The 16,292-nt window shown below is 38.2% G+C and overlaps 1 protein-coding gene and 1 pseudogene across 1 annotated transcript; one reads left to right on the top strand and one right to left on the bottom strand.

Annotated features, from left to right (window-relative positions):
• The first annotated feature begins 770 nt into the window (after positions 1 to 770).
• The window catches only part of LOC124124428, a 63,818-nt pseudogene continuing 48,296 nt past the window's right edge, over positions 771 to 16,292 (top strand).
• LOC125374490 lies at positions 15,065 to 16,208 on the bottom strand. The gene is made up of 2 exons (XM_048385390.1): positions 16,151 to 16,208; positions 15,065 to 15,990 (listed from the first exon to the last, which is right to left on the bottom strand). Exons 1-2 carry the CDS (start codon positions 16,156 to 16,158, stop codon positions 15,363 to 15,365), a joined length of 636 nt encoding a protein of 211 aa, XP_048241347.1. The 5' UTR covers positions 16,159 to 16,208; the 3' UTR covers positions 15,065 to 15,362.

The following is a 16,292-nucleotide window of genomic DNA, read 5'->3' as shown; positions in this document are numbered from 1 at the left end:
GCGCCAGACAATCCAGTGATTAACATCATGAGCATCTATCTACGCAATTGGGATAAGATGACATACATCAATTAAGTCAGCGAGCCTGACCACCCGATCCTGTTAATCGCCTTTTACCACATGCATTGGTTGCTGACGACCGATTCTAATCAGGAGCATAAACGGCGTCTCACCTACCATGGGAGGTATTTACAGGTTGTTACAATCAGCAATCCCCGTTATTTGAATCGGCCAGATGTTGTATTTTTAGTAATGTATTGTGTATTGTTCGTCATACATAATGCGACACACTATATCTAATGCAATATTTCGCCTTTGTTAACGGTACCAAAACACTACAGAGATGTAATGATGATTTCCCCCGACATTGTGCAGTCTGGATCAATTAGAATTGACTGAAGGGTTTGGCAATGACACTATGGTCATATAAATTCGTCTACCGTAAACAAACCAGAATTGATTAAGTAAACTATGTAACTAACTTTTCTGACAAACACTAAATGCATTTTTATATTAAAAAGTGCAGAACATTGAACAAATATTTTAATTATCTCAAGAAGTCGGCGTGAGAGTTCTGGAGACAGATGTGAGTTAGGGGCGTCCCGTATTTCTACAGCCTCGTAATAAGGGATCTGGCGAGGGAGACTTGCCGCCAGTCCCCTATGTAACTTAACTCCCCCCTGGGTTCACGCTTACTGGCACTTCCTTGTGGCTCCCGGCACACGGCACATAGGAGCCCTCCCCCACTCACGAGATGTACCGCTGCGTCGTTACACCGGTAAGGCTTGTAGATTGACCTACATATGACAGCCGCCCTGCACTCGAGAGGTTTGACTTCATTACGGATACAATAAGGTGATTATGTACGTACTATTATTTTATGGGAAGCACCTTACACATTGTTATTACATTAATGTATAGATCCTCTTCTGGGAAGTAAACTTTAAGTTCAGATTTCGCCTCATAGTTAAGATTGTGATGTCGTGTTCGTAGTCCCACCCAGTAGTGTCAATTTGTGATTCTTAATACACGTTCAGTTGACCTGAAAGGTTATCCTGCCTCGGAGAGAGTTCAACCATAGACATCCATATGACGGGTGATGGTAAATTTACTTTAATCCACACAGCATAGCATTACACAGCTATTTCTGTCCCGTCTATGAAAATTAAAACGAAACAAGGAAGTATTTACAAGAGAGCCGGCAATAGCGCGTTTGCTGCCATGTCAACACAGGGTAGTACTAAACTTGATAGTTAATAGAATAACAGAGTTTAATACATATGTATAGTGTACGGACATGTATAGAACCAGTGTAGTTCAGCATTCTGAAAAAACACCATATCCAGCAATGTATGAGTTCAAAGGTTACCAATGAGTTATCTCCCTTGTCTATGTCTGTGAAATAAAATGAAGAAAGTGTAAACTGCAAATATTCGAGGAGTTTACACTGCTGTTAATGCGTGTGGCGTTGATAAAAAAAGTCGATGTTGATACAGATGTGTTTCCGGATTGTGAGCCAATTTTGTAAGCACATGCACATCTACATGCACCTGCATGACCTACCTACATCCCTATCGGGAGCGGTCGGGTAGCATAGAGGTTAATGCGTTCGCTCGTCACCCCAAAGACCCGGGTTCGATTCCCGACATGGGAACAATTTGTGAAGCCCATTTCTGATGTCCCCCGCCGTGATATTGCTGGAATTTTGCTAAAAGCGGCGTATAACCATACTCACTCACTCACTACATCCCTATCGCGTTGCATTCTCATAATATACTTACATCATATCATACACGCATAATAGACACATTTCATTCCTTGTGGAGCATTACATGGGAGTCTAATACATTGATATTCTTGATATTTATACCGATATCAACTGTAACGTGGGTTGGCAAACATTTGTTGGTGTTTTTGCAGTGAAAGAAAAGGATGGAAGAGTTTGACTTTGAGGTCCCCCCGGTGCCATCATCTCCACCCAGCAGTCCAAATCCTCCACCTTCCGATAAGTTTGACTTAGATTGGTGTTTGCGAAGAACGCATGATGTTGCTTTAATATATGCGGAGGACGACCAGGAGGAAGCTTTTAACATATTAACCGAAATGACTGAGGAAACAAACCTTGATGTCCGTCTGCAGACAGACGAGTGTTTTGGCGGAAGTCTTCTTGAGAAACCTGAGAGAGTTGCCACACAATGCTGGCTTGTGTTAGTAGTTCAAACACATAATACAACCAACGACATGGTAGCAAAATTCACTAAAGACGAACTAATTGTGAAAATTCGTATCACAGAGGCCAAGGATTATATTCGCCCCCTGTGCACTGAAAAAGGACTTCCAAACTAATCAGGTCTGGCATCTATTGAACCCTTACTTTGGGATCCATCAGCCAAAATGAGAACGAAGAGAAGGATTGAGGACTATATTAAATGGCAAAAGGAACAGGATGTAACATGGCGCATCGAAAATTTGAAACTTGAAGGTAAAGTGCCAAACAAATTGATATCATATTTGTCCGAATAAAAACCTATATTCTCCTATATCACTTCCATCAGGTTGCTCTTGACTTGAAACCTTTAAGTCCGAACCCCGCTACTGCCACAAAATCCTGGTCACACGATGGAAACATCAATTTATTGTCATGAGGACAGAGCAACATACTCGAAACGGTGCCGTCCACATGTCTAATTATGTCTATCGGATAATCTACATCTACTTAGAATAGGCAACTATGCTTGTCGTAAGAAGTGACTAACGGGATCGGGTGGTCAGACTCGCTGACTTGTTTGATGCATGTCATCGCATCCCAATTGGGCGGATGGATGCTAATGAAGTCAATCACTGGAATATTGCTGAGTGCGACGTTAAACAACAAACAAACATCTACAAGGTATCAGTTTTTTATAGGGCCCACTTACACAAAATGATCTTAGCGCTAAGATGATCGTAACTCCCATACTTAGGCTTACTTACGATAGTCTTAGCGCTAAGATCGCTTCGTGCAAGTGGGCACTGATGGTTAATTGCAGATTTCGCATAAATTCCTCAAAGTGGCAAAATGTCCATCGATCTTCTGTTTTGATGGACGTGATTTTATGGCTGGTTAACCATATGCACAACGAATGAAGAGAATTTGATAATACTGGCTTAAAAACGCCTTAAAATCATTTCTGACAGCACTCGCTACCAACAGGGTCTTTCGAAACTGGCATGTTAATTGTTGTTTTTCTGTAATGATATTTTTGTGTCTTCCAAGTTCAACATGTGTTGTAAACATGATTTCCCGGTTTTCAATGATCCTTTCACATAATTTACACCACTATATTGCCCGATTTTATACCCAATGGAATGGCAGATAATAGAGACTGATTATACACTTTTTTTATTGCAGTATCATAATAAAACAGATGCGCCTGCAACCTAGGCACAGTACCTCTTGGTTGTTTGAGTCGATAGAGACCATTTTGTCATTGCGATAGAATGGAGAAAAAGAAACTTGTATAGTAAAGGAATTACTTTATGAGTATTTTCACCAGATTTATGAAATAAACAGTTAAATTTCGTTTCGTTAAAATATGTTTCACGAAAATAGATTTGATTCTTTTCAGTATAATGGAACATTATATTGGTTGACTGATGTAACAAATACATACTTGAAAAGTATTTTGAAATGAACTTTTTACTTTCTAAAAGAAAATTAAACACCATTCACGAGTGTGTATTTTCCAGATTAGAAATGGATACCTCCTAATACTCAAATATTCGGAGTGATTCGCAATTTCTAACTCTTTTGAATATTGTGGCGTCTATTTTTATCTTATAAATAAGACAATATTAGTGGAAGAACAAATATTTCATTTTCGGAAATATTATATTAATATTAACTGTTATATTTGCTACTTGATTGCAGCTCAGGTGAAACACTGTGACCCGAATGACGTGAAAACCAAACGCCTCTCTTCCGATGTAAGTACTTTACACCTGTAACTGTTACTCGGTCCTGTCGAGCCTCTTGTTTACACTATAATGACATGATTTTTTCTTGTGATGTAATAGTCCATGATCGCCCAGATAAGTCAAGATAGATATATACCACAATCCATGTATGAGTGAGTGTGTTTGGTTAAACGTCGCTTTCAACAGTATTCCGGTTTCTGCGTTTAACTTTCATTTGGAAGGAAATCCAAACAGATGCAGGACTCAGACGTTTACCAATATGGTGAAACCCATGAGCACGGGTAATATGACCCATACTGCATATACAGGAATGTATATATACAAATAACTTTAGGACAAGTCAACCCGGCATGCGACGACCTATACGACTTAACCACATTTGTTTTGCCCTTACAAAATCTTTAAACATAATGAAAACACATAATGGTTGCTTCTTCATGTTGTTAGTTACAGGTTTATAACATGAGTGGAGATCAAAAAGGGCTACTGTTCATCATCAACAACTACGAATTTACAGATTCAAAAAAATATCCCAGCAGAGATAGCAGTTGTAAAGACGCAGAGTCTCTGAAAACATTGTTTGAGAAGTTTGGATTTAAAGTTGAAACGGAGAACAATCTGACAGCTCAGGTACTGCTTTGAGTTTATAGTTTTATTGAGAGATGGATACATAATTTATTGCGTTCATATACATTTATTGCGTTCATGTATCACCGGTCATAAATCTCACATGTGCATAATGAGAAACAGAAACACGGTAATTTATAAGTACTGTTAACACTACGATATACGAGCCTTATGTTTCAACATTTAAAACCAACGAAGAAGCCATTTCCTAACTGTAACATTGACACGTGGTACGTTTTTGGGTTTATCACATTAATGCCTGACCTTAAGCAACATTAAATAGAGATGTATAGAATGAACTGTTAATTAGGCCATTTCAAACGTTCTCGCGAAGCCTTCCCCTTCACAAGTTGAGTTTGATAATGAAATGTCGAAAAACAGAACAGACATTTGGTAAACCTTACATTGCAGGTCAACGACTAGCTCATAGTTTGACCATGTTTTTGAATTCAGCCTTTAAGTATATAATTTGATTACACATTCATTAGGTTTCTTAAACTTTGAAATTTTTTTTCTTCCTAGTTGATGAACTGTTTGTTGTGCACAGTTTGTGACAAAGTCATGTTAATAGTGCTTCCTCTTTTCAGGGCATAATGGACACATTTGTGCAACAAGTCGAAGCATTTGAACAGAGTGGCTATCGCTGCTTCGCTACTGCCATTTTATCACATGGCATAAAAGGTGGTGTAGTCGGCACAGATGGCGACTCTGTGTCTACAGAAAAAATCAAGAATATATTTTGGGATGAACGCTGGATTCTTCACAAGGACAAACCGAAGCTGTTCTTTATTCAAGCTTGTCAGGAAGGCATGTGAGATACAAATATATCATTGTGAATCCTTTATTGCAACAACGCATTAATAATAACCCCTCCATACAATCAAGATAACTAGTCATGTTGGACACCTGAAAACAATGGATCGGTTGAAAAATAAGAAAACACTAATTTCTTTCTTTCTCAGGTCCGACTTCGCCCGATGTGACGCCTGACAAACCAGGCAAATTATCTCAGGAAGGCGAGTGAGCTACAAATCTATAATTGTGAATCCCTAATTGCAACAATGTATGATATTAACCCTTCTATACAATTAAGATAATTTGGCATAATGGACATCTGAAGATAAAGGAAGCGTTGAAATATATGAAAACAGTAATTTTCTTTTTCTCAGGTCCGGCTTTGCACGCGGTGACTACTGGCAAACAATCCAAATTACACCCAGGAGCGCACTTTTACTGGACCTCAGCAACCGTGCCTGGTATATCCAATCATGGCTACCCATGATTGTGTAATTTTATTTGAAGGAGTGCCTCGAGGTGTTTGGTTTACGCCATGTTCACATAGTACACTTGGTTCCTCCTGTGAACACTTCAGCATTGACAAGTACTATAAATTCATCCTCATCTCAAATATCCAAAAGTCCTCCCTGCCACTGATATTATGTACCATTATCAAGTGTTTGTACCATTGCTGTCTGGACGTGGCGTTTCACCCTCTTACTCATATTCATATTCTCACGTAAATATTAAGAATGCTACTCTTGATAATTTCTGAGGCCTCTCAGAAATATATCGAAGGTACCTGCAGAGCAGGACGTGCTTACACTTTCCGGGACACCTGGTGTCATCACTGATTTTCAATGTTCATATATAAGAGCAATATTTGGTTATGATTTGTATCACGTAAATGTAGTATCACGAACGTGTGACTGTCACGCCTGCACATGTACATGTAAGTCAGTATACACACACAGAAAGATGCAACTATCACGTTTCTGTTATAGGTTACGGGGCACTGAGGGATGAAGAAGATGGATCGTATTTCATTTCAAGTCTTGTGAATGTATTCACAAAGTATGCCCATCAATACGATTTGGACAACATGATGTCTAAAGTGAGTCCGACTTTTAAATATATGAGTTTATCTGTATTGATAAGGGAGCCATACAAATCTAACTTACATCAAAACATACGCTTCTACGCTTCCAAAGCATACGCTCAGAAAGACCAGGTACCCTGCGTGGTTGATTTGCTATATGATTGGCCGTTTGTCACATATTTCATTGGGAATAAGTCCTGATGACTGGCCGTTTGTTTATTTCTTTGTTGTGAAATTCAGCAATATTACAGCTTTATGGCGATGGTCTGTAAATATTCGAGTCTGGATAAGACAACCCAGTGATTGGCATCATGACATCATCCACCAAGCCAGAGAGCCTGTCCACCCCATCCCGTTAGTCGCCTCTAACGAAAAGCATAGTCACTGGGCCTGATGAGAGAATTCAGAACAGGTTTTGCAGATAAAGGGCATCCTGCTTGGGGTGGATCGTCATGATCAACACTTTGTGTTCGGCGAAATCTGTTCCTCAAATAACAATTAGTAATTTCGCAGACGTCACATTGTTTATAAGACCACAAACGATGAATGAGGAGGTGTGAGGTTTATACACTTAGGTCGGATATATTCAAGAAGGGATTGTATGGCAGATGTCAAAGAAAAATATAATGTTACAGGATAATGTGCCTTTGTAGGTTGCATTCGACGTTGAGCGCCTGACATCAAGGGATCACAGTCCTCAGATCATCGAGAGAAAATCAACCTTACTAAAGCAGCTGTTCTTCTTTCCAGGGATTTAGGGACATATCTGAAATCAAGAAATTTAGGTAATTGAACATTAGGACATAAAGGTTTACTTTTCATGAATTTAACCACACATATTAAGATTGTCATTTGATACAGGCGATCTTTTATTTAAGATAAGCCCATAATCAGCAATAATAGCGAAAAAAGGAAAATGTGTTGAAAGCAGAAAAACATCAATTTCATATATTGACTTCAAATCAATTGTGACTATATGGGGATCGGGAGCCCGGTCTTCTTGGTGACGAGGTAAAGCTTTAACCAATCTGTCCTACTAGGAAGTGTCTTGTCGTTTGATATCACATAAGTCAACAAGCGTTGACAACAGAAGTAAGCTCTCAGGGTTGCCAACGTAGTTTAAATGCTTCATTCTTTGAGAGTTGCGGTATTTGATATCCAATTGGACTTTTGGACAATTGGGTAAAATGGGACCAACCATTTGATATTCTGGAGGAGGCCTATGATTTTGTGTGGAGAGTAGATATTGTTTCAGGAACAGCTGCAAAAATAGGTATTTTTTAACTGAGAGGCTAAATATATTTTGGAAAAAGAACCACATGGAAAAAAAAAAATTTCTGTGACTGACTGTATTATTTTAAACATTCCAAATCACACCTATTTATTTCAAGCCTTTTCTGAGACAATATTTAAAACATACAGGAAACACAAATATCAAATGGTCGGTGTCTTAGTGTATTATTGTCCATTATCATTCCGAGTACATTCTTTTGAAATCAATTATTATATTTCATCAGTTGACGCATACTGTCATTTCTTAGTGAAGCGTCGAGTTTTTCAAGCGTAAAATAGACGGAAATTTCGCATTTCTGGCATGCCTTGCTATAGTATCCGTCGTGCGCAGTGCAGCGAGATTTGCTGATAGGTCAGTTTTAGGATATGTAACATATTAATGGAATTCAGACACGCGCTAAGAAGTCAAATCAAACCATGTTAGCAAGCTTATTGAGATAACATATCCCTCTGCTATGCACAGTTACCTCTATGAGATAATGGGTAGTGTTTTATTTTGTTAAAACAGTAACTAACTTTTTAATGTGCAATTTGCAAGATATCCGTTTTTTTCCATAGGACGAGAGGTCGGTCACATGACGTTTTTCACGTGACTGTATTCTTGAACTTAGCGTCTTAGCATTCTCTGGGATAAGTCAGAAAGTTTGATTTGCATGCCCGTTCAAGGATACACTTGTTACAACTCATCCCTGGAGAACAAGAAAAAACACCCAAAAACAAAAATCCAAACTATCGTGGTGACAATCTACAGCAATCAATGAATTTACCTCAGTATATATTTGACACGTATTTCTATGTTCGGCCAATGGATCAGTGATGACAAAGACTTGATACTTGTACTTGATGTAAATGTATTACGACGCTGTCATTGACTTACTGACGTAGTTCTTATCAGACCTTCTCATCTAATGAGGATATTTTTTTGAATACATTTCTTGTAAACAAACTAAAACAGATGTTCCTCGCTTTTTGGGGAACTATTTTATTCCGGGATGGCCTATTAAAGCTAGTAGTAAGTCAAGGACCATGCGTGTATATGATCTGTTATTGTATGTGTTTTGGGCGTTAATAAAATGTACGTGTTTAAAAAATACGGTTTTGGGCGTTAATAAAATACATCGACGCAAATATATTCTAATCAAATCAATTGGATAATTGAATATGCTTTCTTTTACATATTACATAACATCACTACCCAAAATTTGGACAGTTACAGTAACACACTATGGTGATCGCATTAAACTCCACTTTGAACAGTATTTCAGTTAAATAACGCTGTATCATACTGATATGGGATAAAATTCCGAAGTGGTTCAGGCCATCCAACGGGTGTTCGCGAAAACTTGAGCGTATCCTGCCACAAAGGTGGCACCCGTCACAAACACGTGCAAGAATAAGTCATTTGTTCACCCGAACAGAGCACGGAAACACACAATGATGCCCGTCCTCACTATTGCGGAGCATGTAAACGATATTGTCCGTCAAAAACACGGACGAGTATAAACAAAATGTTCCTACAGGTAATACATATCATAATTTGACAAAATGTATTGACTCAGAGCATTATTGTTAATCACAGCGTATAGACTCTGCATGCAGTTGAACTGTTCAGCCATTCATTTATTGATAATCCTTCTTGAAGAGTTATAAAATCAGAAGCTGCAATAGCACATTTCTACACTTTATCTTTCAATTGGCATGTTAGACTTCTATTTCGTAACTCAGTTTTATTTGCACGGATCACTATGGGATCTTAGAAGGGACATTGTCGCGTTGTCGTATTGTCCCATTGTCGCATTGACGCCCTTACCAAAAAAAGCAAAACTTGTCAAAATTAACCAAAGCTCGCACAACGCCACATTTTGGCCATTTGTCGCATTGTCGCTCTTTGAATAATCTGTGTTTAATAAACAGTTTTTGTTTGATTGTTTGTTGTTAAACGCCGCACTCAGCACTATTCCAGCTATATGACGGTGGTTTGTAAATAATCCAGTCTGGGCCAGACAATCCAGTTATTGACATCAAGAGCATCGATCTACGCAATTGGGATACGATGACATTCATCAGCCGAGTCAGCGAGCCTGACCACCCGATTAGTTAGTCGCCTTCGTACAAGCATGGGTTGTTGAAGGCCTATTCTAACCCGGATAATTTTCACGGAAAATCTTTTTCAATTGAATTCTGTACATGTCCCTGATAAGTGTGTATAAGTAGATGGATAATACATCTATCTATACACGCCAATTAAATGGGTTAGACTGCATGCATATGGTTCAATGATGAGCTCTTTTACAAGTCAATATTTCAAGACATGTATTTGCTACTCATAGTAACTCCACAAAAGCTACATAATGGCGACAAAACGGTACCAGCATCATAGATACCAATAGTACAATTTCGAACATGAGATACATATAATTACTTTAAAGTTAAAACATGTATCTAAATAGTAAATTAGAAGGATTAAAATTATACACTTCCGACATTTTTCGTATTTTGTTTTCGTTTTGAGAGAGTTGTAGTGACAGTAGTGACTGGTATCTGAAGGGTGCAAACAGGTGTCGAGTCGCTGTCTCAAATTTCGTAGCTCTAAAGGTCACGGCGGCGAAACAGACCGTGAGGTAGTTTGCTTCACAGTCCCTGAACCATATTATTTTCCCTTCCGCCCAGGCCTTACTGCAATGCAATAGCCCCAAATGAAACAAGCATAGATGTTCAACAAGTTCCGGCTGAAATTCCAATCCCACTGGTACTCCTTTTAAATTTTAATATAGTTTCTCGTTTACATCCAACTGATATATTTTCAGAGACTAACCGTAAAGTACAACTATCCAAAAGATCCCATGCCTGTCTATATTTCTTCAGACAGACTCTCCATATGCATGTTCCTATCGATATATATCAAACGTTAAATCAATTAAATATTACAACACTGGTAAATAAGTTAAATGCGCATGTCAGCGTCGATCCTACAATATCCTTTAGCACAAATTACATATATACTGATGAATTAACGTAGTAATACTACGCAAATATGTCCAGATGTATGCATCAGTTTCATCTCGTGATCTTTATTCGTGCTTTTAGCTCTTTTTCTATAGGAAATTATGGGATGTTACATCACACTAGAAAGCCGGCATTTCTTCTGTATGTATTTATATATGTAAATATCGTTTAAATGTCAACACTGATGCAGTGAACGTACCACAGACGTGATGCTTGAATAACATCTCTGAATTAAACATATTTTACAGAAAAAAAACAGTTGTAAAACAATAGTTATAAAATATAATAAAAAGACGCCAAGAGACTTTCTTCATTTTGCCAAATATTGGGTTGTATATTTTTCGAGGTCTGTATGACAGACAAACCTGATGTTTTTAGGTGTAAAGATAAGTAAGTTTAGCTGTTGCATATAAATTCAAATATGTTTGTGATTAACCCAACCTTGAAAAATATTCTAAGATGAGTGGTCACTTTTTATGTCTAATCTGTTTATTCAGTACATGAGTGGTCACTTTTTATGTCATGATTTCAAATTAAAATGATAGCACAGCAGGAAAGCATGACACTTTAATATACTTATCTTGTTAACCCAATAGTTTTTTTTAAAGAAAGAGCAACATGTATATCGAGAGTATACGTTTGTTGCGTGACTTATCACACATTACTTTCAATAATGACAATAATATCATAATAATATCATCATTATTTATGTTAATTATCCTCAACTGAAGTAGTCCTCCACACTGTACATTCAAAGAAGACATCCATGAGCATATTAACTACATGTATGTGACATACATTAATGGAAATTAGATGAACAATTGAAATAAGCAAATGATATTATTCGGCCGAACGTCTATAAGCCAATACTGCATTATTGAATTGTGAGCCTACGGTGATTTGTGCAAGGCTACTCTCATACATGTCATGACGCATTTTAGGTCAGGGTTCTATACTCGCATTGATGTGCTGACGTATTATTGCGTTAATTTTAATATTTACAGTATTCATGACGAACATTTCACGTCGGACCAACCGAGGGAATTATGACTATCGTCTTGCTAATTATGTTTGATATTCATGCTAGCTCAAACGATCTATTGATTTGATTAATTGTTGGGGTATCCACAAAATAAGTAGGATCCGGATTTTTTCCCGTTTTTGTTGTTCTGTGTTTAACGCCGCACGCAGCATTATTAAGCTATATGGCGGTTGTCTGTAAATAATCGAGTCTGGACCAGACAATCCAGTGATTGATATCACGAGCATCGATCCACGAAATTGAGATACAATGACATGCATCAACCAAGTCAGCAAGCCCGACCACCCGAGACCTATTCTAACCCGGCTCTTCACAGGATTCAACTGATATTAAGATGAAATAAAACTGAATTATATTTGCTGTTTACATTTTTGCCAAATTGTTTCAAAATGTTTGGCCACAGCAAGGCTACATATTCACAACATATTGTGCTGGGCACAGTATAACCGAGGGAGGGCCGTATTCCTCCTTGTGGGTCACCTGCTTGGCAATATGGGACGGGAAACTGCAGGGGGTGAGGGCAGTTAAGTTGATGGTACAGACAGATAAGCGAGATCATTTTACAAATGTGAAACCTCATTCCACAAAGGAAGAGGCAAAAGCTGAAATTTGGTGAGATTTACAGAACAAAGGCAGTTATTTCTAGTTTCTTACTGACCCTCGAGGATACATGTAATAAAACAATAGAAAGTGTGTGTGTGTGTGTGTGTGTGTGTGTGTGTGTGTGTGTGTGTGTGTGTGTGTGGAGAAAAAGAAGAAGAATTGTACAGCATAAAAAATGGCTACGTAGTTCGGGTGGATATGCCGAATGCCCGGCCAGTATGACCTTTGAGACACGTTAAGAAGTGATACACATAAGGAAGAAAATATATGGATGTCAACGTCTTTATTATGAGGAACATATCGTTTCGGAGTATATACTTACTCATCAGGTGAATAAATGCAATGAGACAAAGAACACAGGGATCATCTTCAATTTAAAAGGAATTACTTGTTTCTTTGAAAACGATACAGTTTTAGAGGCAGCGTCAAACTCCGGCCAGTAATCTAACACGCGAGAACTGACCAATGAAATTTGAGAAGTAGAAATACCGGTAGACGCTGTTGCTTGATTGACAAAGTCAATGTCAATCAAGAAAGGGAGGAGCTTGATAATATCGCTCTCAACCTGTAAATTCAGTTGTCAAATAACGACGTTATTTGGACGGAAAAACGATGGTTTGAAAGCGTCCAAATGACGTCGTTTTTCAGTCCAGTGACCACAAACGACGTTTCGTGTTTGCAGTGTTTTAAGATCAAACATTAATTAATTGATGATAAAGTTCTTTTTATGAAATCCGTAGAAAGGACAAAGAATTTCAAGTTGATTTCAGCCTTTTTTCACAACGTACATGTATGGAAATGGCACAGGTTACATGTATTTCTGATAATTGAAATCATTCAACAAAGTTTCGTATTCAACAAGTGTTCATTTCCTATTGATTAATTCAAATCCCGACGCAATGAATGCATGTTTCTAGACGAATTTAGATACGTTTGCTAAAATGGTTTCAAATACGGTTCTTACCCTCCACTACAGTTGTTTTTGTATCTCTGACATAACCCATATGGTGGGCACCATCCTATCCAGTAGATAAGAAATAGCGTTATCTCTCACGCCGCCGTCTGACAGGTAAGGGACGGTTGCGACATTTCCCTTTTCAAGATGGTTATTCATGCACGTCATATTTAGTCATGAAGTACTTTTACTTCAACACCGTTTACGGACCAGTCATTTGTCAGCGTGGACAATGTTTTTTCATGATTAGGGTTGAAGTTAGATACTGGAGTTAAATTATTCCAAATGTTGTTTTCTTCAGACTTTTCTCTCAGGTTTAATTGCTCAATACTAAGAGCCTTTCGTATGCTATCTTCAATTAGCTTAGCGGGTAATTTTGATGCAGCAGGAAACTCTAATGTCGTGGTATACCATCAAATGGATATTACACTGAATGTAGTTTTTGCCAAGGCTTGTGACGTCTCAAATGAACAGATGTCGCAGTTAATGGAATGTAAACAAGTGCATGTGTACATATAAATCTATCAACCAACATGGCTCTACAAATAAGAACATCAGTTAATATAACACAGTTCTGTTCTCCGTATACACTGTGGTGTGGAACCAACAATTTACATTTATCCACGTTTTATAAACAAAAGCGTATTCCCAAAATTACTTTAAATACTCGGTATTATATTAATCACGTACCCATATCCTGACACGCATTCTGAGTGGCCTGCGCCGTTTAGACGCTTCGGCATGCCTTCGAGAAGGGGACGAGCGTTGTTATAGGGTACGGAAACATGCATGTGGTGCCGAATGATATATTCGTCTGATACGTAATGTTCAAGAATATTTCATTTATATAACAAGGTGCATGTCCATGTGAGTGAGGCTGCTTGTACTACTCCAATATTATTGACAACCCAACTGATATACCATGCCACAGTTTAACTTGGATAGCCCACACAGACACATTTTACTGACTCCAAGCTGGCCAGTCCCTGCCTCTTCCCCTTAATGCCGAGCGCTAGGCAGGGTAAGAGACCCGTCTTCTGATATGACGCAGTCCGGGATTGAACAGCTGTCAGGGAAGATGTTCTATCCACTTCAACACGGATGCAGCTTGTTGCACATGTGACACCCGTATTACCGGTATAGTATAAGTAAACACTTGCCTTGGGGTAGGATGTGATATGCTTATGATGAATTCAGAATTGAACATTGGAATCTGCTTTCAGCAGAGACTTCTTATGCTCATTGAAATGGTCCTGTCGCTTTTATATACGAACTTCAGTATATCAGTTCAACGACCTATACATTTAGATAACATCTGGCATCATCACTATTTGATGGTGCTTCAGGAACACATGTTCGTGATATAGTCTGAATCGTACAATCGACTCTGTAATTGGCAGAGATTTCTTATAAATAAAGCGTTTGTCGCTTTTATTTACATTTTCGTTACTACATACATTAAGTCACGGGAATTATTTATACTTACACCTCTTATACATCTATCTCATCTAATACCATTTTTTCTGTAAATATATTGTCATGTCCTTCATAGAGGCTGGATAGATTTCACGACGCACAGTCATTTTGTTTACAAGGATATTGAACTTGACATCGAATTCCAGACAAATCAAAAGATCAGGAGAGAGTTCTTAGATTCCACAAAATATTTAGTGTTGTCAGCGCACAACATGTAAGTAGTATGGTCAAAGTGTAATGGATGCTACCGGAGGGGCAGGATACGATCACCCTTTGGCGAACACCCCTTATTTGATAGTGATTCATCAAGACATGCTAATGATTCGGTTGAAATCATACAATGGACTCTGCTTCTAGTGGAGATTTCGTAAAATTATGGAACTGGCTTTTGTCGCGTTTATTTACGAAGGTCAGTTTATAAGCTCAGCGACTTATGTAGGGTTAACTTACATATTCTTAAATACGTAGGTCGGTACACGGTTTAGTGAACCATTTTTACTTTTGTAGCCTTTATCAATCCATCAAACTTAATACAAACACTTATTTATTCGTATAACATGTATATCATTTACGTTTTCATCTCTATCATACATGGTCGTAAGTTTTTCATACTCCTTGTAGATCTTTTCATCTGGACGAGCTTTGATACATATTTCCTCTCTTTTTTCAATACATTCATTAATGAAGATCTTGTATTCAGCAGATGAAACTTTGCCTTCAATTGCTGTTGCCAGGAAAGCACGGATCTTTAGCTCCAAGGCTTGCCATCCTGCGGCTGCCACGTTGTAACGTGTGCTTCTGTCTTCATAATATGACTTCAGAACTTCACTGGCGACAAGAAACACAATGCAACTCGCCAGGATACCTGCAATAACCTGTGCGACAATTGGAGCCTGCTTTATCGATGACATGATTTCTGGTAAATTGTCCTCTACTATTTTCGACAGATATTTGTGTGTCATGATCCCAACAACAGCAACGACCATCACTTTAATAACTGCAAATAATATATATAAGCATTCATTTGTACTTGAAGTTTTGTAGCACAAGATGGCTGCTCTGCGGCTTCTGACTTCAATTTCTCTTAAAAGCCTAATGCTTTCTCTGATAGCTGTTGCTTCATCTTTACATTGATCTAAATATGGTTTACTGGGTCTGAAACAAAATGAGAAATAGCAGCACTTTGTTATCTGTATCAATATAATAAAGCTATGAATACTTTGCTTTGCTGAAAGGCATTGTCCCATTTCCCCGGAGTGAAAGAGCATTATTGTACTGAATGGTTGTTGCGTTTCTTGTCATACCTTGTCCTCACCTCAGCATTTTTCTTGTAGCTTCATCTGTTGTGGAAGATTGACCATGATTACTTTTACCGGCTCTGAAACAGAAGCCACATAACCCAAAATGCTGTTATCTGTATTAGTGTCATAAACTTATTACAGAGTAAAGTGCAATTT

This window comes from Haliotis rufescens, unplaced genomic scaffold (genome assembly GCF_023055435.1).
Source record: "Haliotis rufescens isolate VD_foot unplaced genomic scaffold, xgHalRufe1.0.p SCAF_58, whole genome shotgun sequence".
NCBI classification, from domain to species: domain Eukaryota; kingdom Metazoa; phylum Mollusca; class Gastropoda; order Lepetellida; family Haliotidae; genus Haliotis; species Haliotis rufescens.
The sequence above is the reverse complement of the archived record's forward strand: the minus strand, read 5'-3'. Positions and strand labels throughout refer to the sequence as shown.